A 26,639-nucleotide genomic window follows, 5' to 3' on the forward strand; every position below is an offset into this window, starting at 1 on the left:
ATGGCTTCATTCCGTCAATTCCCAATGGCATCTGGTTATTTAGTCAGAAAAATGAATACCCAGTGCTCTTGGAGAGTAAACTAACTCGTAATGTTGTTTGATAGTGTGAAAATTAGTGTGAAAATATTCTCCTTGAAGTTGGTTTTTCAGTCTAAAATTGCATAGTTCTACATGTAGGTCTAACATGAGCTATTGCAGAAGTAAAGGCACTGCTGAATTGTAACTGATGGCTATATTGATTGGGGGAAGGGTGGGGGGGGGGGGGGTCATTCCAACCAAATGTGGTATGTTAAGGTTTCTTATCATAAAAGCAATGCAGAATTGCAAATGAAATGCAGGGCTTAAGAATAAAAAAACTAGTCCGATTTAGATATCACGTTCATGTGACGAAATTGTTAAAATTTGTATCTTTGAAAGATCTGAACAATTGCAATTAGACAAATAACACAATTTATATTTGTTTCAGAATGGACAAGGAATTTTGACAACCCAGGTTGATAAGACAACCTCTTATGGCTTCGACATCTCATGGACGGTGTCAGGTTCCTGGGATTACTATATTGTCACTGTCCTCGATTCCGACGGTGAGATCGCCCCTGGTTACCCGATCGATGTTTCTTCGCCATCGGCAGAATTGATACATCTCTTCAACAGTACTTCGTACGACATGCATGTTCAGCCAAAATCAAACTCGGGAGATATGAACGGCGCCAATGGCACTGCCACAGGACTCACTGATGGTGTGTATATAAAATCGTTGCCTTACATCTAGAGTCTCAGGGAGTTTCCTTAAGATTTAAGTATGACTTTTAATAATAGACTCGCTCTGAAATGTCCACTTGCATGTGGTATAAGCAGCACCCTCACATCGGTCAAATCATGTAAAGTGAATGAGCTCTACTGCATATTTTCACTAAGATTGCATATTAAATATTGCGCGCTTTGGCATTTAAGAATGGTTTTTTTCTCACCTGCGAAGCAAAGTGAGACTATAGGCGCCGCTTTTCCGACGGCGGCGGCGGCGTCAACATCAAATCTTAACCTGATGTTAAGTTTTTGAAATGACATCATAACTTAGAAAGTATATGGACCTAGTTCATGAAACTTGGCCATAAGGTTAATCGAGTATTACTGAACATCCTATTAGAGTTTCATGTCACATGACCAAGGTCAAAGGTCATTTAGGGTCAATGAACTTAGACCATGTTGGAGGAATCAACATCGAAATCTTAACCTGTGGTTAAGTTTTTGAAATGTCATCATAACTTAGAAAATATATGGACCTAGTTCATGAAACTTGGACATAAGGTTAATCAAGTATCACTGAACATCCTGCATGAGTTTCACGTCACATGACCAAGGTCAAAGGTCATTTAGGGTCAATGAACTTTGGCCGAATTGGGGATATCTGTTGAATTCCCATCATAACTTTGAAAGTTTATGGATCTGATTCATGAAACTTGGACATAATAGTAATCAAGCATCACTGAAAATTTTGTGCAAGTTTCAGGTCTCATGATTAAGGTCAAAGGTCATTAGGGTCAATGAACTTTGGCCGAATCGGGGGTATCTGTTGAATTACCATCATAACTTTGGAAGTTTATTGGGCTAGTTCATTAAACTTGGACATTAGAGTAATCAAGTATCACTGAACATCCTGTGCACGTTTCAGGTCACATGACCAAGGTCAAAGGTCAATGAACTTTGGCCGAATTGGGTGTATCTGTTGAATTACCATCATAACTTTGAAAGTTTATGGATCTGATTCATGAAACTTGTACATAAGAGTAATCAAGTATCACTGAATATCCTGTTTGAGTTTCAGGTCACATGATCATGGTCAAAGGTCATGTAAGGTCAATGAACTTTGGCCATGTTGGGGTTTTTTGGTGAATAACCATCATATCTCTGTAAGTTTATTGGTCTAGTTCATAAAAAGTGGACATAAGAGTAACCATGTATCACTGAACATCTTGTGCGAGTTAGAGTAGTATTCAAAGTCAGCACTGCTGCTATATTGAACCGCGTGATGCAGGTGAGACGGCCAGAGGCATTCCACTTGTCTTCAAATTCTTCTATTGCCAACTCGTCTACTATCGTTCAGTCTGCCATCAGTTCATCCACTATCCACATGATCTAATTGCCAATTTGTCTACTCATCATTATGTAATAACCAGTTGGTCCAATAGCCATTTAATCCATATACCATTTGATCTAATTGGACTAAGTGTTAATTGTGCAAAATGAATGAAAATTAAATGGATATTAAACCAACTGGTTATGAGGCGAAATGTTGATGGAGGGAATGGCATTAGACTACATGAAAATAGGCTATTATTTTGAGTGGATGAATTGGCAGTAGACGGATTGTCAATATGCCATAAGAATGACTCTAAGAGTATTGCAAGAACACATTTGCAATCAATTGCAAACATTACGTGGCAGTCTTACAACTGATAGATCAATTTTAGCTGTACATAGCAAATCAGATAACTCTGCTTGCTGCAAGAAGCAGTTCAGAAATCAATCACAAATTACAATTGATTGCAAGACATAATTGATTTAGGGACTGAAAAAAGAGACTCGCAATTGATCACAAGTTTCTTGCAAGGTCCCTGAAATCCCCCCCCTGGTGTTTCATAAAGCTGTTTGTAAACTTTGCGCACAGCCAGCGATCTTGTGCTGAATGATATAACCCCATGCAGCTGACTCTTAATTGCACCAAAGGACATATTTGTTCCGATAGCGGGTAAAGGCATGCATAACTTAATGAACCACTTTTATGAAACGCCCACCAATGATTCCCAGATCAACTTAATTAACCGGGGTACTGTTTCAAGACTTAAACCACTAGTAACTTTGCTAATTAGGCCAATTAGCTTACTTTCAAACACCTACAAATTATTTACAAAAGTTCTAACAAACAGAATCACTGGAACTCTAGATTTTAATCAACCGAGGGAACAAGCCGGATTCAGAAGTGGTTTCTCTACTGCAGACCATCTCCACACACTAAACCAATTATTAGAGAAGACTTGCGAATACAGACAACCCTTGTGTGTTGCATTTGTAGACTTTGCACAAGCTTTTGATAGTGTAGAATTTCAGGCAGTAATAACAGCCTTACAGGTACAAGGTGTGCACCATAGCTACATTAAACTAATTCAGGAAATGTATAGCCAAGCAACTGCAACCATTCACCTGCACAAAGACAGTGATGAATTCCCCATTAACAGAGGAGTGCGACAGGGAGATACCATTTCACCCAAACTGTTCAACGCTGCACTGGAGGAAATAATACGTAAAATAGACTGGGAAAGTACAGGGCTAAACATTGATGGCGAGTGTCTCCATCACCTAAGGTTTGCCGATGATATCATTCTAATCACTGATGATGGCCTCAAGCTAGAAAATATGCTTAACGATCTCAACACTGAAAGTAACAAAGTAGGGCTGAAGATCAACATGAAAAAGACAAAAGTAATGTTCAACAAATTTGCTACGGAGCAAAGAATCATAATGGATAATTCTGAAATCGAGAGAGTAGATCATTATATCTACCTTGGGCAACATGTCAGAATGGATCATGAACAACTGGAAGAAGTTAAAAGGAGGACAAGAGCTGGATGGATCGCTTTTGGGAATTTCAATGACATTATGAAGAGCAATATGCCAATTTGCCTTAAAAGAAAAGTCTTTAATCAATGTGTTATACCGGCAATGACCTATGGTTCCGAAACCTGGTCTGTAACAAAGAAAATGGAACAGAAATTAAAAACCACTCAACACAGTATGGAACGTATAATGCTAGGGATATCAAAACGCGATAGGAAAACCATACAATGGATTAGGAGCCAGACTAAAGTAATAGACATAATCAAAGCAATTAAATCAATGAAATGGAGATGGGCTGGCCACCTTGCAAGATCACATGATAATAGGTGGACCAAACGCATCACAGAATGGAGACCATGGCTAGGATCACGAAATCGGGGTAGACAGAAATTGAGATGGAGTGACGAGCTCACAAAATTCATTGGTATAAATTGGATTGCGTCAGCACAAGACAAGCACCTTTGGCACCAACTTGAGGAGGCCTTCGCCCTGCAGTGGGCTGAACATGGCTGATATGATGATGATGATGAACTTTGCTACAATAGTTTGTACCGCTATTTGCTGCCGTGTCCTGTAACCATACGGTAGTTGCCATATTGGCAAAGTAGCAGGAATCGTAAGTCCTTTGTGAAACGGGTCTCGATGGGTGTAGTTGCCCAAAACTTTTCAAAAGAGGGTAACATATTGTTCTTAACTATGTCCAGTAAAGATTCCATCTAAATTATGTTCTCATTAATTGATTGTTGCTATGTTGAACAAGTCTGTAGAACCTTTCATGTTCTGTTTTAGTTCTTTTTAGATTTAATTGTGTTGTAATGATTTTTGTCTCACCTGCATAGCAGAGTGAGACTATAGGCGCCGCTTTTCCGACGGCGACGGCGGCGGCGTCAACATCAAATCTTAACCTGAGGTTAAGTTTTTGAAATGACATCATAACTTAGAAAGTATATGGACCTAGTTCATGAAACTTGGCCATAAGGTTAATCAAGTATTACTGAACATCCTATTAGAGTTTCATGTCACATGATCAAGGTCAAAGGTCATTTAGGGTCAATGAACTTAGACCATGTTGGAGGAATCAACATCAAAATCTTAACCCGAGGTTAAGTTTTTGAAATGACGTCATAACTTAGAAAGTATATGGACCTAGTTCATGAAACTTGGACATAAGGTTAATCAAGTATCACTGAACATCCTGCATGAGTTTTATGTCACATGACCAAGGTCAAAGGTCATTTAGGGTCAATGAACTTTGGCCGAATTGGGGGTATCTGTTGAATTCCCATCATAACTTTGAAAGTTTATGGATCTGATTCATGAAACTTGGACATAATAGTAAGCAAGCATCACTGAACATTTTGTGCAAGTTTCAGGTCTCATGATTCAGGTCAAAGGTCATTTAGGGTCAATGAACTTTAGCCGAATTGGGGGTATCTGTTGAATTACCATCATAACTTTGAAAGTTTATGGATCTGATTCATGAAACTTGGACATTAGAGTAATCAAGTATCACTGAACATCCTGTGCGCATTTCAGGTCACATGACCAAGGTCAAAGGTCAATGAACTTTGGCCGAATTGGGTGTATCTGTTGAATTACCATCATAACTTTGAAAGTTTATGGAACTGATTCATGAAACTTGGACATAAGAGTAATCAAGTATCACTGAACATCCTGTGCGAGTTTCAGGTCACATGATCAAGGTCAAAGGTCATGTAAGGTCAATGAACTTTGGCCATGTTGGGTTTTTTTGTTGAATAACCATCATATCTCTGTAAGTTTATTGGTCTAGTTCATAAAAAGTGGACATAATAGTAACCATGTATCACTGAACATCTTGTGCGAGTTAGAGTAGTTTTCAAAGTCAGCACTGCTGCTATATTGAACTGCGTGATGCAGGTGAGACGGCCAGAGGCATTCCACTTGTTACTAATTTACATTCACTGCTTGAATAGCGACTCCTAGTTTTGAGCCCAAACTTGATCCAATTTACAAAACCGACTGATGCATCAACCAATTCTGTGTGTTAGGTTTGATCTTGAATTAGCAAGTTTGTTTTACTATTTTTTGTATTAAGCAGGCACAGTTCATCAAGTTTTGAGTCTGAATTTGATCTGATTTTTTTTACACGACTGATGCATCGACTGATTCTGTATGTGTTTTATATTTGATCTTAATTTACCTCTGTTTTTTTTTATACTAATTTTCATACTTAGCTTGCTCATTGACTCATGTATTGAGTTCAAACTTTGATTTATATAACCGACTGATGCATCAATATATTGTCTGTGTGTTTTAGATTGAACTCACATGACCCAATTCTTTCACTCATTTTTATAAAAGCTTGTTTTTTGACTCAAATTTTGACTCCATTCTTGATGTTATTCAAACCGACTGATGCTTCGATCGGTTGCCGTTGTGTCTCAGATTTGGTATTAAATATTTTACTTAATTTTCATACATAGCTCGGATATTGACTCCAACTTTGACAACCGTGATCCAGTTGGATTTCCCGAGTGTTGCACCAGCTACTTTCGTACTGCATCTAGTTGAGGATCCTTCAGTAAACGCTTCAATTCCAAGTGTCCCTGTTGATGATGTAGTATCTGCCACTTTTTTTTCATTTGAACTCGCCAATCCGGCTCCTGGTGATCTAATCTATGGATCAGTTGCACTGGCAGCTGACCCAACCAACCCCCTAAATGAGATCCACTTTAGAATACGTAAGTATCTTCTCTGCTCCGTGCAATTAGGAATAGAATTTGTTGGTCAATGCTTGGTCTATAACTATAGAGGGGGGTATTCTGATAATTAAACCTACATGTACATGTACATGTACATGTAGATTTAACCATACTCTAAACTAGATTTTTTATAGGTCTCACAGGCCTAATTCATTCCCCATAGACTCATGTGTTAAATTGGCACTTTAAAAAATTCATAAAAAATAAGGATGAAATTCGGGGGTCGAATGTTTACTACCAGTGGATAGGATTTATATCTGGCAATCCATATCTGACCAGAAAGGGTCCCTCGACCGGCTCATTTGAAAAATAAATTGGCGTGTTTGAAGACACCGTCGGGGGGAGCAGATTCATCAACTCAAACAGCAAAATAGCCGTAATCCTTCCGCCAGTCAAAATATAGTCCAAAATTGGTGATATTTCTTCCCAATTAGGGAAAAGGAAGTTCAGTAATTACCAAAAATAGAATCAGTGTTAGATGGACAATCATATGCATACACATTGTCAATCAGCCATATCAAAATAAAAAAAATAGCAATGGGTTGGCTCGAATGAATATCTATGGCCTGCCACTAGTGATTAGGCCCGTGAGACGTGTAGACCACACTTTTGTGGTATGCTTCCAGTGGTATTCTTGGCAGATGAAATGTACCACTTCATTGTTCAAAATTTATTATATCTCTTTTTTTTGCATTTTTATATTTCCATTTTACAAGGGGATCACAATCAGTTTGTGTGATACATCGTAAAAATTCAGTGTCAATATTGCTGTTGTAAGAGGACCCCATCCGGCATTTTGCACTAGTGCTAAATTCATGATGTTTATTCAACATGCATTGGTGCTACAGTAACACGTTCTTCACACTATTTGGTGTTATATTGAATGACAAGGTGTTTTCTGAACACCTGAGGGGGGGTTATGTTGTAACACTGACAGGTGTATTTTACACCATACTAGTTTGCATAGTGTATCCAGTGTAGCATACCCCACTATTCTAATGTACTTGATTTTACACCACAAGTTTTTTTTAAATACAGTGTATCCAGTTTACCCCATTATTCTAAATTTACTGATTTTGCACTTTTTTTTTTTAATAATCCAGTTAAGCCTACTCCAATGTTTAAATGTACTGGTACTGCATGTGCTGACTTTGTTTGGAAATTAGACAAAGTACTTGACCAAAAAATGGAATTTATGCCCATTTGAAGCTTGGAAAGATTTTTTTTTAAGGGAAAATATGCAAACAGTTTTATTGATCTTGCACCTGTTCAGAATAATCTTTATGCAAAAATCATACACAAAAATGATCAAATATAACCAAACCAGAAAAATTCTAATGAATGCCCTTAATCCTCTCTTATTTTGCAGCTCCGGACCCACCGCGCAATGTAACGTTTAGCCCCATCGGAGATACTGTCCATGTAAACTTCCTGCCTCCTGAAACTGGCAGCTACGATGGCTTCAAGATCAGCACCAACGGTGACTTGACGATTCTTCCGGCTAGTAGTATGACCTGGGCCAGTGGCAGTTTGACCACTAATACACCTTACACGTTTGTGGTGACGTCATTCGTTGGTATCGGTGGGGATGAGACAGAGAGCACAAGCGAGAGTGGCACCATAAGTCTAGGTAAGGCGTTGGGGTTATCAGCAATTTGTTAAAGTCCATGTATACACAGTCAGTTCAGTTCCAGCATAGGTCGTCGTGGTCTAGTGGTTACGACCCTTAGTCTTTAAACCAGAGAGACGTGGGTTTGAATCACAGCCATGGCATGTTTTCCTTCAGCAAGAAATTTGCCCACATTGTGCTACTCTAAACCTAGGTTAGATGAACGGGTACCCGGCAGGATTTGGTGGTGATTCTTTTTTTTACCTGATTACTAAGAAAGCATGAATGCTTGTAAGCAAGCAACCAGAGGACCGACGGCTTAAGGTCCTATCCGAAGGACCTGGTACTGAGGATTAATGCCTTACCAAAGGGCACTAGCGCACCAAGTGGGAATCGAACTCGGGTCACCGGAATATGAATCCCCGCTCTGCCGACTGAGCTATCGCGCCTCCTAGGATTAATTCCTTGAAAGCGCCTTCAGTAGCTAGGGCTAAAGCCTGGTAATATGAAGTGTACCACTGAACAGGAACTAGATAGTAGTCGGCGCCTCATATGCTGTATATTATTATCAGGAAGCATGCGAAGGTGGCAGACTATTTTGCCCCCCCCCCTTCACAGCCCATATTGCTCCTTAAAGGTCAAGTCCACCCCAGAAAAATGTTGATTTGAATCAATAGAGAAAAATCAGACAAGCACAATGCTGAAAATTTCACCAAAATGGGATGTAAAATGAGAAAGTTATGACATTTCAAAGTTTCGCTTATTTTCAACAAAATAGTTATATGAACGAGCCAGTTACATCCATATGAGAGGGTCAATGATGTCACTCACTCACTATTTCTTTTGTTATTTATTGTTTGAATTATACAATATTTCAATTTTTACGAATTTGACGATTAGGACCTCCTTGCCTGAAGCACAAAATGTTAAAATAATGGAATTCCATGTGTTCAGGGAGGAATGAAACTTCATTTCACATGTCAATGACAAGAAAATAAAGATATTTCATATAATAAATTACAAAAAAAATAGTAAGTGATGTCATCAACTCTCTCATTTGGATGTAACTGGCTCGTTCATATAAATATTTTGTTGAAAATAAGCGAAACTTTATAAAAATGCCATAACTTTCTTATTTTACATCAGATTTTGATGAAATTTTCTGTGTTATGCTTGTTGATTTTTTCTCTTTTTATTCAAATCAAGTTTTTGTTGGGGTGGACTTGTCCTTTAAGTTACCCAAATTGAACGTCTTGAGTTTTTTAAGTTCATCAAAAATGAAATCTTTTGTTGAGTCCATCACCCTGAGATCTGAAAAAAATATATTCCAATTTGAAATCACCATTTACTTGTGCAATAAAGGAGCCCTTCAAAATTAAATGGATGCACCTGAAAATTCAGCAATTGCCCCCAATGTGACAAAAAGTTCTGAAAGAATAGCAATCATTTTTTACCTTGGTTCATTCCCTGATGTTTATTTTGTCAGTGCTGGTGACACCTTTCCACTTCCAGTTACCTTTTACACAGAGAGCGTCTGTAGTGTAGTAAAAAGGTATTTATTGAAAAAAAAAAAACATATGGCAGCTCAAAGGCTGAATTTCATGAAGTTTGCAGTGATGATAATTCATATTCGATTAGACACTCCTGAGAAGAAAGGTGACAAATTTCACTAGTTTATCAGAGACTGACCTCTAAAAAGAAATTAATATGAAGTTTGACCAATATAATAATGATAATACTAATAATAGCTGGATTTATAAAGTGCTTTTTGCCAGAGGTTACAAAGCGCTGCTATTATCCCGGCTTTAGCTCGAGCTACCATAACCGGCGCTCAGTGCATGCAAGGAAATACTCCTGCCGGGTACCAATTCACCTAACCTGGGTCGAGTGCAGCACAGTGTGGATAAATTCCATGCTAAAGAATAATACGCCATGGCTATGATTCGATCACACAACCCTCTGTTTCAAAGGCGAGAGTCAGAACCACTAGACCATGACGCACCCAATATGGGCCCGTAACGCAGGTTAGCGATTAATCGTTATATGAAATCATTGAAATGCCCTATCACGATCATCGTTGCATGCGCATTTTGCCCAGTAGACTCACTAGGAATCAATCAGAATTGTTCTGTCAAATTAGCGATTAATCGCTAACCTCTGTGTTACGGGCCCCTGGACTGCCTCCCCAAAAAACGAGTTTGCCCAACCTTCATCAATTGGTGTTTTGTGGCTGGTTGACACCATATTTCAACACCGTACTTGAAATCACCCAATGACAATATTCTTCCTTGTATTCTCTTTAGGTGTTTGGTGTTGGATATTGGTGTTTGTGTTGATAGTGTGAAAAGGCTGCTGAACCGAGCTGGGTTCAGAAGACTGATATCGATCATGCTGTCGATAGCCTATGACGTCACGCCTCTGCGCTGCGCCGCTGATCATCTCAACTTTATGTAAAAACTTTTCGATGACAAAATTGAAATTAAGGAGAAATTACAGTAAAAACTCATCGTACAGAATGTAAACGATAAAATCACTTCAAGAATCGGAAAGAGTAAATATTATTGTCCATCATAATGATTTTTGCTCATCTTTACTGTAAAAGATTTTACGAGGATGTTTCATCCTGTTCACTGCCTGTTCGTGGGCTTCAAATCACCAACACAATACCGAACTTGATATCACTATTTTCCCAATCCCTGGGGGTTGGTGGTGGTGAATGGGAAAATTGCATGTAGATCGTCAACACCAGCTGTGAAGTTCGGTTTAGCAGACGACAGTCAACACCAGCGCTCAACACGAACTGCCGGAAATAGTTCGTATTTACCAAGGTCAATCCCAACACCAGCATCATTTCAAGTACGGTGTTGTGGCTGGTTGACACCATATTTCAACACCATACTTGAAATCACGCAATGACAATATTCTTGCTTGTATTCTCTTGAAGTATTACCAGTAGTCATTGCTATTCTTGTTACAGTGGAGATTACTCTTGATCGGAGAGGCGAAACTGACCTTGGTCTCTCGTGGGGCGAACCAGTGGGTAATGACTACGACAGTCTGGTGCTGACATGGGCTCCACCAGAAACATCTGATGATCTTAGCATGGACACCAGGGCGTACAACCTGACCATGCTGCAACCTGGAACCGAGTACACGGTGTCTCTTTACAAGAAGTTTGGCGGTGTAAGAGGGGATCTAGTTGCACAGACCACTTTTCAGACATGTAAGTGTAGATTCATCTTAGCAGCAACAGCAGCAGTAGTAGTCCTACCAGTTACCCGGTAGGATGCTAAAGATATTGTATGTTTTAATTTGCCAGCGCCATTATGAGGCTGCGATGAATGCAAGGAATGCTCCCCTGGGAGTGGAAGTTGTGCACTTTTCGTGTGGGATTGAAAAGAATCCAATGACCCTGGGTAATAATATGCCATAAAGTGCTTTGAGCCGTTCTGGGTAAAGCGCTATATAAAAATTGGCTATTATTATTAGTTGTGGGAGTAAAAAGAACATTGCCGCGTATGTAAATGTAGAAATAGCAGCAGTTTCTGTTGCTAGTAGAAATAGTAGTGGTGGTAGTAGTCATAGCTGAATGAGCAAGAGTTTTATGAATATTAGAAGTAAAAAGCAGTAGTAAAAGAAGAAGTAGTCGTAGTAGTAGAAGTGGTGCTAGTGGTAGAAGTTTTAGTTGTAATAATAGTAGTAATAGTAGTAGTAGTAGTAGTAGTAGTAGTAGTAGTAGTAGTAGTAGTAGCAGCAGCAGCAGCAGCAGCAGCAGCAGCAGCAGCAGCAGCAGCAGCAGCAGCAGTAGTAGTAGTAGTAGGTAGTAGTACAAGTTTCAATAGTAGCAGATGTAGTCATAATAGCAACAATGCCACCTGCAGTCAAAGTAATAATTATTGTGGTAAAAGAAGTAGCAACATTAGCAGAAAAAAAGTAGAGAAAGAGTATCAAAAAGCAATATTTAGCAGTCATACAGATTAGAAGTTGCTGTTTTAAGAATTATCGAGGTAGTGAAGAAGAAGTAATTAGTACTTGTGACAGTAGAAGTACCAACACTAGTTGTAGCAATACATTTGCAATATTAATGAATATTTTACTATTAGTAGTAGCAGCTATGGTATTATTTAGTACATGCACATTTTTTCTTCTTTTTTTAATTCTGTTTAGTCCCGGCAACTGTCAATAGCACCACAATCACCTATGATTTGACGGTCGACGGTGACCTCGTATTAAAATGGCAATCTCCAGTAGGGCTTGTAGATTCCTATAATGTGACCGTTACCCCCGGAGATCTGACCGTGAACGTCCCGGCCGGCACAGACCCATCATACACATTCGAATCTCTTGACCCTTCGACCGAGCACACTTTTAGCATCGTGACTATCAAGGGTGAATTCGTCTCGCCAGACGCGGCTTCCTTCTCCGCGCTCACAGGTATTTCTTTTCTGTGTCAGGTAGAGACCCCCGGGCCCGTCTTACAAAGAGTAACCACTGATCCGATCAATCACAACTATGGAAAGCCAACAACGTCAACATGTAGAATGCATACATCCTTTCAAATTGATTGATTGATTTAATGGTTTATTTATTTCAAATATTCACTGAAAATAGCAGCCAAAGGCTGAATTACATTCAGTTTACAAATGGTATATACAGACATGTAAAAAATATACAACTTAGAATAAAATAGGCAAATATCAAAATGAAATTATTCTACAAAATAATTATACATAAATATGAAAGTAATTGAAATACCCAGCATATAAGAAGAAAGCCTCAGAGGTAGAATAAAGTACATGTAGTGAGAACATGTTAGAACGCAAGACGAAATGAAATAAGAGGAAGAGAGGGAGACAGGAACAAAGTTATAGAGGTTGGTTATTTAAAGGACAAGTCCTCCCCAACAAAAACTTGATTTGAATAAAAAGAGAAAAATTCAACAAGCACAACACTGAAAATTTCATCAAAATCGGATGTAAAATAAGAAAGTTATGGCATTTTAAAGTTTCGCTTATTTTCAACAAAATATGTATATGAACGAGCCAGTTACATCCAAATAAGAGAGTTGATGACATCACTCACTCACTATTTCTTTAATTTGTATTTTATTATATGAAGTATGAAATATTTGATTTTCTCGTCATTGTCATGTAAAATGAAGTTTCATTCCTCCCTAAACATGTGGAATTCCATTATTTTAACATTTTGTTCTTCAGGCAAAGAGGTCCTAATTGCCAAATTCGTAAAAATTGAAATATTGTATAATTCAAACAATAAAAAAACAAAAGAAATAGTGAGTGAGTGACATCATCGACTCTCTCATTTGGATGTAACTGGCTCGTTCATATAACTATTTTGTTGAAAATAAGCGAAACTTTGAATTGTCATAACTTTCTTATTTTACATCCGATTTTGATAAAATTTTCAGCATTGTGCTTGTCTGATTTTTCTCTATTGATTCAAATCAACATATTTCTGAGGTTGACTTGACCTTTAACAAAGATGGAAAAAAATTATCGGGAATAGTAATTATAATGCAACAAATGAAAAACTAAGGAAGAAACAAATTGTTTTCTAAATATGACGGACAGTAAATGAACCATTGCCTTGACAAATCAGTGTGCTTCATTTTGTTTACAAAGAGACATTGTGTAAATTTTCTAAACAAGTAATTAAGACATTGATTGCTTTCTGTAGTCTTGATTGATCAGATCAACGACAACTCTTGTGAAACATGGCCCTTTTTTTCAACGGCCACAGCACACCTTACGACTGGTACACAATCTGATTTTGGAACAAATCACATTTCGCTCATTTTCTAAAAATGTGAATGTCAAGGATCTTTTTATTTGAGGCTCAAATTAACTGAAAGAGTACTAATTTAAAGATTTTGGGTGATTGCAAGCCTATAGTTTTAGAGAAAATGATTGTTTAGATGATGTGATTATTTTCTCATATAAACTTAAAGGTATTGTTTAACTTTGTGATCAACCGATTTAAAAAATTCTCAAACCAAGATGAAACATGTGTACAAGTGCATGTATTAGAACTAATAAACCCTGAAAACAACCATTATTGAGAATGAAAAGCCAAAACTACAAGGCAAACCCCAATTTTGTAAATAGGTGTCTTATAGACACCTAAATAGTACACATAAGTGTATGGGATGAAATTAAGATGGTGTTTCCCGTCACTTTATATTTCAATTTTTGAAGCACTAAATAAGTATTTTCAAACACAATTTTTTCTGGGCATTATTTTTGTAACATATCACAGACACAGGTGACAAGTGTGACCTTCTAGCTCAGATTTTTTAAAAGTCAAACCAATGTTAACCAATCACTTTAACTTTTTTTCAAACACAGGACCAGCAGCACCAACAGGAATCATGATCACCAGCTACTCTACTGGAGCAGACATCTCATGGGTGTCTGTTCCAGCTGCAGATATCTACAGAGTCATTGTGACTGGTAGGTGGACTTTGCAATCAATGCAACCCATTACCACATGTACAATAGATAAATTCCAGTTGTGGTAAAGATCTTAAGATATCTCCAAGACCTTATTTCCCTTCGTTTTTCCTCTTCTGTCAGATCCTATACGTTCATCATATTCCAATAATTTAATTCATGGCCCTCGCACTAAGACCCGATATGGGGATCGTGCATTTTCTGTAATTGCTCCAATCTGGAATAAACTCCCAATTCATATCCAAAATGCTCCCTCCATAGAAATTTTCAAATCGTCACTGAAAGCTCACCTTTCCTCATATATTTTTTTTTTTGACCGATTGACTGTATATTATTATAATCTGCCAACCTGTGCGCTTTGAAACACCAGTATAAAGCGCCCTACAAATGTTATTATTAAAATGAATGCAAACGGAATCCAATAAAATGAGTACCAAAGTGTATGAAATAGATGTATAAAATGTAACTACATTTAAAGGTCAAGTCCATTTTAGTAAATAAAGAGGCTTTAATAGGAGGAAATTATAATTTGTAAATAAATTTTTGGCTTTACTCCGACATGTATGTCATGGGGAAAACCTTCATTTGAGAACACTATACCCCAGTTTTTCCTGATCAATTCTCTTCTCCAAGTACGACAAACCCTAAGTATCAAAACACCTGTTTCTTGACCTCGGTCCGAAGATAAACAATAGCCCGAGCGCGGTCCCGGCAAAGCATGGCGCCATTTTTTATTCACTTTTATTTCGAGGTTGATTTTCTTCGTTCGAAAATGAAAATGGACTAACATTGAATTTCTGAATACAATATGCCTTTGAAAACGTGATTAAATATCAAATACAATAATTTCATTCTGAAGGCCCTACTACAGGCAGAGAAGTCTTACGTAATAGCACAGCTGTTGTTTATCATTTCCTCCCTGGCTCAGTGCTCATAATCTGGCCTATGGTGAGACGGCGGGGATTACCTGGCCAAGCGGGGTTGATTAGGCGGGTGTTTCATAAAGCTGTTCGTAAGTTAAGAGCGACTGGTGATCCTGTCTTGCGGTAAATGGTACACACCATTGGCGACGATCACCAGTCATTCTTAAAGTCGCTCTGAACTTACAAACAGCTTTATGAAACGGCCCCCAGGGCTTGGAAATGATTCAAAACACAAAATTGTGTCCAATGCCGCAGTTTTCAATCTGAACTGCGGTCTTAAAAGACCTTAAAGCTTATTTAATTTTCCAAGGGGGGATGGGATATGAAATGGCCCAAAGCTCTGTTTCGTTCAATCATTAAAGAAAACTGCAAAATACCTGAGTATATATAATTCTCATGATGAATTGACACTTGAAATTTATTAATTGTTTTTTTTTTTTACAACAGATTCGAGTGATGTCAGTTTGTTTGATGAAAGGCAAATGGGCACTACAGTCGAGCAACGATCCTTGCAAGAAAGCACTGTCTACGCCGTTACCATAACGCCCTTCGACACTGACGGGGTAGTTGGACGAGAGCTGATAGGCAGGACAAGCACCATGGAATTCACCACAAGTGAGATTTTTTTTTCGCATTGCTCTTGTCTAAATGGATCTATAATAGCTCCAGGCAACATTAACATGGAAAAAAAAAGAAAATCGATTTTTGTCCCATGATCTGGAACAATGTACCATTGCATATGGAAGATGGCCCTTCTCTCCATTTCTTAAAGGACATTAAATGACATCCGGAGGGTGTTTCACAGAGATTTGAGTATGACTTAGAGTCGCACTTATATGCCTAGTTGTGTGTGGTATAAAAGGCATGACCACATAGGTCAGATCATGCCAAGAAGACGCGCACTACTGCATATTGATCAATAAGATTGCGTGTTGCATATCATGCAAACGTTGGCACTTATGTGTGACTATTAGTCACACTTAAATGGGAATCCAACCCAAATAAAGACTTGTTTTTATAAGAAAAAGAAAATTCAGACAAGTTAATAGGTGAAAGTTTGAACAATATTGGACAAACAACAAGAAAGTTATGAATTTTTAAAAGTTGTAAATATTGGTAATCACTATACCCATGGAGACTTCAAATTGGCCGCATATGGGATGTTATAGTGATGTAAGGCAAGGACTACTCTTCCATGTACTCCAATACATATTATGGCTAAAATGTCATTTTCCCAAAAGTTTTATTTCAAATTATATTTTTCTTTCATGAGGACATAAAACAATATACTACCAGGATTATATTTAGATTACTGCCCCAGGGGAATAGGTACTTAGGAGAAAACCACAAATCCCTGATAATAAAGTACATGGCCTATGGGAAAGTTGTCCTTGCCCCTTGTCATAATTTACTTACCCAGTTGCCAATTTGAAATCTACATACTATTAATGATCTCAATTTTAAATCAGCTATAACTTTCTTATCGCTTGTCCGATTTCTTTCAAACTTTCGCCATTCTGTTTAATTTATTTTTCTTCTTCCCAACACAAAATTTAATGGCCAAGGCTGGATTCCCCTTTAAATGCTGACGCGTATATTATATGTAACTCGAGACACAACATCACTTCTGCCTTGTGTATGGTATGCTTTATATGCTGTATTTTTCCTATCTCCTATCGATAGTACCAAGGAGGCTCCTCTTCTTTCTTTAGATCATTCTGTTTTTGAGGGTTTTTTGATAATGTTTGTTCATGTATTTTTAATGGATGGATAGATGAAATAAATGGATGAAAAAAGACTGTTATACAACTGTACATAATAATGATAAGCAGTTCTTAGAGTCGCATAATACCATATAAATAGTCTCTAAGCATGTAGAAGAATTGTTGTTTTCTATAGGGCTACTACATGCATGTGGTTCTTAAAGAGATATGTTTTTAACCCAGATTTTAATCTGTTGAAGTCTGTGATTGATCTTGAGGCAGATTGTTCCACAATTTTGGTGCCGTACATACTGGTGGAAATGGTATTTGGTGGCGGTTGCCGTTTCCGCTGTATTGCAAGCCGCCTATGTGTGTTGTCATTCATGCCCGCAACTCTGTCATTTACAATTCAATTTACAATTTAATTTATTTACACTCTCAATTTAAACATGAAACACATACACAAGGTACATAGTAAAACATTGTCACAACATACATAAAACATATTTATGAGAATGAGGGGCCAACAAAAAAAGAGCAGTTTAAGTCTTCTTGAGTGTTGACCCAACAACTATAAGACAAAATCAATAAATATTAAAAAAAGAGAAATATCATTAATGAAAACATACATTAATACATACATTCAAAATAAGAATACAAACTTAAAAGATGTAATTTGTAATAACGTTTAAAGAATTGAGGGTTATTAAAGCCAGTTAAAGCATGTTTTAATAGAATGCGGTAAATTGTTCCAAAGAATAGGTCCTTGAAAATAAATTGAATCATGAGAAACTGAGGGACGTATTCGTGGTAAATGATAATCAAATAGACTTTGGGTAATGTGTTGATGAAACAACAATTAAGGCAAAATTTAGACATATGGAACCAGGAATACATGATTTGGAACAAAGATATATAAATATTGCAATGTTAAACCTATTTAAATCAGACAAATCGGAATATGTGGATATCCAATCTAAGTGACTTTTCCAGCCAATCAGACGCATGTACCCTACAAGGCACCGTGCGTACAACACCCCGACAAAGTATATATAGCTTGCTTAAACAATTATGCTCGTTCTGAAGACAACAAGAAATAATTGTCAAAATGTCGAGTTTAGGTGTTCCTTTTCAGGATCAACACATGTCCACAAAACAATACACTGAAAACTGTTATTGTTCAACTTATATGTACAAACCTTCAAAATTGCATGTATTGAAGTTGGCTTTACTTGTGAATAGACCCTACTGTACCTGCACCTCTCCTGAAAATGTTACGATTCTTTTTTCATTTACCTGTCTTTTCTGTAGTCGCACGCATTGGAACAGTTACATCTCGGACAAGCGATTCCGTAACGCTCGGGGAATTGTCTGAGGGCTATGGTGTTGAGACGGAAGTAGATACAGTCTATGCAAATTCGATGGGGGTTGCGGTGATGACGTCGTTAGGTCCTGGCATGTGCTATACATTTAGCATCAAAAACAATTCAGTGCTCCTGGATATCTTCGAAGAATGCACCTGTGAGTATCATGTCCCAGAGAGCTACATATATCTTATATAATGTCAGCATTAAACCATTTTCATTCTTTAAGTTGGCAACAATCATTCATTTTCATATATTTGTTTTTTCATGCTTTTGAAAGTATGAGATATGGATACAACATGAGGCGAAATGAATGATGATAGCAAAGATTTAATAGAACTTTGTAAGATTTCATTATAAGCAATAATATGGTATTCATTGCATTGTCATTTTGGATTGTTTAATGAATATGTTAAGGTTTAGGATCTTTGGATGTGTACCTATGAGTATGAGATGTTTCATATTTGAACCCATACATGTAGATGTAAACATGAGATCTACTTTTGGCAACAGATGTTAATTTCCATTTTCAAGTATGGAAAAATTAACTTTGGATACAACATGATTCAAAATGAATGATGATAGCAAAGATTTGACTAAAGTTTGTCAAAATTTGATTTTAGCAGTAATATTGTTTTCATCGCATTATCGATATTGAGTGTGTAATGATTATTCTGAGTTTAAAGAACAAATCCACCCCAACAAAAAGTTGATTTGAATAAAAGGAGAAACATCCAACAAGCATAATACTGAAAATTTCATCAAAATCTGATGAAAAATAAGAAAATTATATTTTAAAGTTTGGCTTAATTTCCCAAAACCGTTTTATGTACATCCTGGTCAGTATGCAAATGAGGCAACTGATGACATCATCTACTCACTATTTCTTTTTATTTCATTACTGAAATATTAAATATCTATGTACCTCTGATCATGTGATGTCTCTTACTTTAACCCTTTATAGGTATTTAAGACTAGTCGTTAGTTGCACCTGGGGGTGACATGTTTGGAGTGTGAATGTCTGTGATTGTCTGTGTGAGTGTGCGAATGCTTGCGTGTTGGTTATGTTCCTGTTGTGATCTTTAAATACCTTGTAATTTTTATCATTTTTTTTCTCATAGTTGTTCTATACTTAAGTAAAATATCATATGCAGGGCCCCCTGATTACAAGCTGTGCTTCTTTGGGGTCCCAAACCTGTCATTTTCATCAGTTCTTTGTAATGTAACCATTTTATTTTGTTTGTACTTTTGTACTTTGTACTTTTTTGACTGGTCTGAATAAATTAAATTAAATTCAATTCATAACATTCTGAAAGGTTATGAATAATTTGCAATACTGGGTTAATTACCTTTTTGGGGTTGTTTAAGAGGATCTCTATTGTCTAATCCGTAGAATTTGAAATATTGTATTCATACAATAAGAAACAAAAGAAATAGTAAGCGAGTTACATCATTGACTCTCTCATTAGCAATGTGCATGTACAGCAAATTTTTTGTGAAAAATGAACAAGATTTCAAATAGTACACTGTAATAACAGTCTTATTTTATGTTAATTTTTTTTATGAAATCTTCAACATTATGCTTTTTTCTCTACTGATTCAAATAACTTTTTGGGGGTGAACTAACCTTTAGATAAAGCCAAATTCCCTGTATTTGAGTGTTTACTTTTCTCTATTCTGTTTCTCTCTAAGTGCCGGATGCACCAACCTTGTCCGTAGTTAGAGGGAGCCCTTCAGATTCTGTCCTGGTATTGGACATCACCGCACCAACAGGTGGAATTGATCATTACATCGGGACCCGTTCCGATGGGGAAGTCGAAAGTTCCATGACCATCACGAATGTGTCCTCTCCGTTCACGTTTTCCGACTTGGTGCCATTCACAACGTACACCTTCACTGTGGTGACCGTGTTCATGGGTCAAAATAGTTCCGAGGCCCAAGAATCACTCAGCACAGGTAATAATATTTGGAGGAGCGGATTTTGCAGAACTATGAAATACCCCCAAAATGCCACTTTTTACTTTTTCTTATGGTGATACAAACTCTTTATACATGATGTACATGCCCTCCTGTAGAAAGAACACATGGTCTAATGATGGATGTGATAAAAGAGGCAGTTTAAGTGAAATATATACTAAAGTAATGGGGAGAGTTGTTCACATGTGACATCACACATCCTTGTCGCATTGCCAATGGGAGGATCTCCATGGCATTAGTGATTGCATTATTCAAATGCTCATAACTTTCTCATTATTTGTCCGATTTTTCTCAAACTTTTTTTGTTCTTATTCTTTGATTTTTCTGTTTTGATACAAGCCTACTTGTTCCAAAGATTTCATTCCCTTTAAACTTATCTTTGTGAAATCATGATATTTCAATTATTTTGACCTATGATTCTTATTATCACTAACACAGAAAGGCATATGTAGGACAGTGTATTAATATTGCTTGGAAAAATACCTGACATTTAGTGGAATTCTGTGTTTTACACATTTTGTCTCGAGCCATTTGGCACATATTTTTAATCATACATACAAACACTTGTGTGGTCATTTCATTGGATTCAGTTAGAACTCATTTTAAGATCATTACCATAACTGGTATTTATCATTGTTAAAGTCATATCTTGTTTGAATTCCTCCTGATTATTAGCTCTGAGTAGCCCTTCAGACTTCGTGGTTTCATCTTTCGATGTCACCGAGATCACCCTCGAGTGGACTAGTGTTCCCAATGCCACGATGTATCGACTCACAAGAAACCCTGGTTCTCAGACGGTAGAAACGAGTGAGGATACCTACACCTTCATGGACCTGAACCCAGGCACACCTTACACCTTTACGATCGTCAGTTTCCGCTCCGGTGATTTCGATAGCGAAGAAGTGACACTTACCAACTCTACAGGTGAGTATGAAGGGAGCACAAGTGGATCCAAGGTTTTGGAGGGGGGGGCTGAGAAATATAAGGTGAATAATCCAAAATCAGTCATTTTCTCTCCCTATGCCCCCCCCCCAAAAAAAAATGAATGAATAAGATATAGATGAATAAATTAATGAATTAATGTTTTTATCAAAAATCATCATGAAAAAATTAAAGGCCAAAAAGTAAAAGGGGGAAATATATCACTTTGAAAATGTTCCTATTTTTCTATTATCTTTGTTAAAAGGGTCACCGCATATCTTGGTGTATTTTCCATAGTTGGGTGAAAAGGGGGTCTCTTGATCAAATCAACAAATTCTTGAAAAACAAGAAAAGGGCCCAGAGTCTATGACACCGTTCGTATTATACTTTGTGAAACTCGTTTACTGGAAAAAATCGGTTCAATCTGATTTAACAAGCATAACGAAAGAGGACATCACATGTAAATAAAATATATCTTAAAGTTAATAGGTACTATCACATTTTATTCAAAGCCCAGCTTTAGTTTTGGTAATAAAAAAAGGGTCAACAATATACTCTAGTATCATCTAACATTACAAATATACATAGGTGAATTGACCATTGCATCTTTTAAGTGGTTAAGATTTTATTTTGTTTGGTATCTACTTGTAGCTCCCTTTCCCTTAAGTGATTGGATATCAGAAAGCTAAAAAAAAAAATTATTCTGGAATTTTCAGTCCATTGCACGCTTTAAAGGAAACACATGTGCAGATGTTTTATTCTTATCGGGTACGTGATCATGTAAAATCACAAAGATTATCTTCATTGCACATCTCTCCACCTACTTCCCATCATAAGTGTTATTGATAGGGCATGCACATTCAAACAAGCCAGTAATGAATTAGAATTCACGTAATGGGGGCGTCGTGGTCTGATGCTTTGACACTTGTCTTTCAATCTGAGGGACGTGGGTTCAATTCCAAGCCATGGCATGTTTTTCTTCAGCAAGAAATTTATCCACATTGTGCTGCACTCAACCCAGGTGAGGTGAATGGGTACCTGGTAGGAATTTATTCCTTGAAAATAATGAAGAGCGCATAACAGCTGCTATGCTAATGCTAGGGTAAGTATATCTATGCTGCATTAGTGTGCGCATACAGAATTCTGATAAAGTAAAGTGTGCAGGGCTATATAAGCAAGTATAATGATTAGTATTATTATTATTAGTATCATTGTTATTATTATTATTATTATAGTCATGGATATATTGGGGGATTTACCATAGCAAAAGACAGGCTTCACAGTGTTGAAGACATCTGCTCACAAAATGGTGACTCTTGGGCCCTTTACAAGAAGTTCAGACTTTCTCGTAATGAACCTATAGCATGCCGGCTATCAGCGAGATTCCCTGCAAATTGACTGATTATCATATCTGTAAATTTTCAACGTCTCGCTGATTCATGCATTGATTTCATTCATTGGATTGTCTGTAACTTTGTATGTAATCTTTCATGTTCATCTTTCATTTAATTGAGGAAGATCCTCATTCTTCTGTAAATTCTCCCCAAAAGGTGAATGTCAAAGTTTGTAGCTCTGGTACAGGATCTATATTTTTTCGTGATCTGGTAAGAGTTAAATTTCATTTTTGAAATGATTTCTCATTCCAACTGCTTCAGCCTGGCTCTTAACTTTTTGTCTTTTAAATACAGCGGAGATTCCTATTGGAGAAATTCTAGTGTCAGATGTGACGTCGGACCGCGCTTCCCTCCAGTGGCGTAATTATCTGACTCCCCCGCTCTATTCGTTGATGTTTTCACCGATGGATGCTGTTGGAGGGCTGGGAGTTATAACTGAACTTGAAGTCGAAATAACAATCCTCAGACCAGGCGTTGTAGTGAATGTGACTCTGCAAAACGCAGTCAACAATGAGGTTCTAGCTACTACACAACTCAGAAGCGGTATGTACATACATGTGACCAGCCAACCCCAAAACAACAATAAGTCACCCAAAAGGAAGTTTCAAATTTTCATTGAGTTTGAAATTCAAGCAAATCATGAGCTTTCAGGTGTTAAATATATTATTTCAGAGCTGCCAAGTAGTACCGATTTTCAGTATTTAGTACTGAAAAGTGAGAAGAATACTGATAGTTTCATGTAAAGTACTGATTTCTGAAGTTTCAGTTGTATGTGTGGTTCTATGGTATTTTTTTTAAATACTGATTTCCTCGCCGAAATACTGATTTTCAGCTTCAAAAATACTAAAATGTTCCTTTTTGGGTTGGCAGCTCTGTTATTTTGTCAAACTTGATCAGTAATGATCCACAGAAGTACTTGATTGAATGCAGGAGAAAGTAAGCAAAAACTTTTCAAGATAAGTAGAAAACAATGTCTGAAATCTAGATTCACTCAACAATGAGATGTGCACACTTTGCAATCTCATCAAAACTTCCAATCAGTCCTCCCAAAAAATGGTTTCAAAGATACTTTTGCTGTATGTTCTTTGTTTGTTCAACTTTAAAACTTGAAATTTAGGACTATTAAGAAGAAAAGTTGTTGTTAATTTTAATTTTTGCTTTTTGAAGACTTGCTAGTATTTAAAGAAAACCATAAGTTGTAACTTATTATTGGTTTTGGGGTGGCTGGTCAGAAATGTAAAGTTTGTTCTCAGCGCACAGAGAAATCAAGTACAAGGTGCATGCAAACAACAATTATACAACTCCCAGGATTGTTCTGTAATCTGATTGGTCCAAATCGGATCACATGATATTCAGCGAATTGCACTATGGCATCCGAAATGCAGTATCCTGCACTCTGACGTCAGAGTGCAGGATGATGCGAGTTCTGGGATTATTTAGAATTATCTAGAATTTACATGTAGATCAAATATAGCATTTGGGGCAACTCAGTAACATGGGGGGTGGGGTGTTGTATATAAAACAAACAATACATGTATTCTTGTGCGTAGAAGACCTAAATAATGAACTTTGTGCTCGACGCGCCAAATGGATATACCGCACTCGGTCCTGCGGACCTCAAGCTGTATATCTATTGGCTCTTCTCGCACAACGTTCAGTACTTGGCCCAGCATGCACGGCTTACTTGCATCATTTGTTCATCCCTATCTAGGCCCTGGTGGGTGAGGCATAAAGCTGTTCGTAAAGTTACGTATGACTTTACGCACGACTGGAGCATGTTCTTTGGTCATAACTCAATTACATAGGGATATCACATAGCACAAGAAAGGATCACCAGTCGTGCTTTATGAATCACCCAGCAGGTGTCTTGGGAGATCATATGGCGGGGGTGGGCCTGCAGGCCCCTTTTGAGATCTCAGCCATCAACCGTGCGAAGGCGATGAAAATTGGCACACACTTTTCTTGGGACATAGCCTTCTAGATTGTATAACAATTTATTTAACAAAAATTGCTATTGATTAATATGCAAAATCATTCTTTTTGATTTAATACCCTAAATGAAGCTCCAAATGTCCTAAATTTTGTATACATATTATTTTCCATGTTAAGTACTATCACTATTACTATTCCTCTAATTTAGATTTACACAAAAAAAACGGAATAAGAGATTAAGATGAGGAGACACCGCTGAACCAAAAGCCCAGTAGATGTCTTATTATTTTCTTATTTATACTTTAATATTCTTTATTTTATCTTATTATTATCCTCACCATGGTGAAAATTCTATAGCTATGTCAAGTAGCTCCATGCAATTGTTCAAAGTTGAAAGAAATAGTCGACCACAACCATGACCATAACAACACCTGGCAAAAAACCTTTTGAAAAAAGACGCTCCCAATTTGACCTCGCTTACCCGCTCAACGAGAATTACGATGCGGAACCAGCTGCAGATCGCCTCTGAAAAATTAAGCATAAACAGCACGTTGAGAACCACTTTTGCGATCGGCATTCTGAAATAACGTTTGAAAACGCTGATTCTGTCTACGCAGTGGAAGCATAAACACACCCTTAGGCTGATGCAGTATATACCACAATGCGAATTGAAATTTCCCTGCGATGTTTGGTAAAAATTGAATTTAATTTAAAATGATTAATTATTAACAGTATTAATTTAATAGATGATGCATGAACATTATACCATCAATCCATAGTTAAGTTGAGGCTCTTGTTCAGGCCATTACACCAAGCTGTTTTTTGTCTTTTCACCCATGTGTATTCAGCACCCGAATCACCAGCTAATCTCACTTTGAACAGCATCGACGTCCTGACTGCCAACATCAAGTGGGACTCCCCACCAGGACCACACGACGGGTACCAGATCTTCATCCAGTATTCGGAGCCAGCCGACAGCGAGCGCACGCTCGTCGACACCGTCTCGACCAACCCTGGCTTCTACGTCATCACAGGTCTGCGGCCGCGGACGGGCTTGACGATCGAGGTCGGGACGTACCTGGATGCTTCGGGGACCTTCCCGTTCCAGTCGAGCGATGAGTCGAAGAACCCGAAGCTGACAAACGAAACAGGTAGGGAGCATATTTATCATGCAAACAAGGTCCAGAGGTCAAATCCTTTGGCAAGTTATATATACATTTGCCACTCTCCACTCGGGTTTAGTAAGCAGGCATCTGGTAGGAAGAAAAAGTGGTAGGGGTGTGCCGCGGGCGAGACAAAAAAACGGGGGCCTTGGAGTGGGCTTATTGTAAAAAGGAGGGTCCTCGAAACGGGCTTCGGAACTACAAATGTTTGTGAAAACGGGGGTCCTTGGAACGGATCGCCAGCTTGTGAATACGTGGGTATGCATCCCTATGGAACGGGCATGCGTGCATGATGCAGCTAGCGCAGCCTCCGCCGGGTGCACTCGCGTAGAGGCGATGGTCGGACAGCGCTCTGCGGCTGCTCATTTTAGCAGATCAATGTAACGAAAAATATGCGAAGCTTTGGAGCAGATTTCTTTCTTTTTTCTCAATAAGAAGAAAATGCTATGCCTTGGAGTGGCTTTCTTTGTTCTTTTTCTCAATAAGACAAAAATGCTATGCCTTGGAACGGAAATTTGAGTGTAAAAATGGGAGTCCCCTCCACGGCACTATGCATTATGTACTGAGTGCCCCCCCCGGGTCTATTGCCAACTCGTTCTCTCAATGCATTTTTTTGTCTACCTTCATTTAGTCTAATGCCATTCCGTCCAACATTTCATCTATAGCCATTTGGTCCAATAAAATTTCTCTAATCACCAGTTCGTCCATATCTTGGTCGAAAACCCATTGTCTCTTCATTCATTTTGCCAAATTAACACTTACATGTACAGGGATGCCAGTTTTCAGGCAAAAGCCTTAATTCAGGCTCTGGCAATATATTTTCA

At 37.8% G+C, this 26,639-nt stretch overlaps 2 protein-coding genes across 2 annotated transcripts in view; both read left to right on the plus strand.

Annotated features, from left to right (window-relative positions):
* Window positions 1–26,451, plus strand: LOC121406222 (tenascin-R-like). The gene is made up of 13 exons (XM_041597245.1): window positions 1–42; window positions 467–740; window positions 7,729–7,989; window positions 10,946–11,191; window positions 12,136–12,402; window positions 14,334–14,438; window positions 15,809–15,976; window positions 18,376–18,585; window positions 20,121–20,384; window positions 21,081–21,329; window positions 23,015–23,263; window positions 25,501–25,803; window positions 26,447–26,451. Exons 1-13 carry the CDS (start codon window positions 1–3, stop codon window positions 26,449–26,451), a joined length of 2,643 nt encoding a protein of 880 aa, XP_041453179.1.
* LOC121406223 overlaps window positions 25,715–26,639 on the plus strand; it is an 80,800-nt gene continuing 79,875 nt past the window's right edge. The window contains exon 1 of the mRNA XM_041597246.1: window positions 25,715–25,803. The gene's annotated coding sequence lies outside the window, so the exon portion shown is untranslated. The remainder of the gene's footprint in view (window positions 25,804–26,639) is intronic.

Source organism: Lytechinus variegatus, chromosome 19 (genome assembly GCF_018143015.1).
Source record: "Lytechinus variegatus isolate NC3 chromosome 19, Lvar_3.0, whole genome shotgun sequence".
Classification (NCBI taxonomy): domain Eukaryota; kingdom Metazoa; phylum Echinodermata; class Echinoidea; order Temnopleuroida; family Toxopneustidae; genus Lytechinus; species Lytechinus variegatus.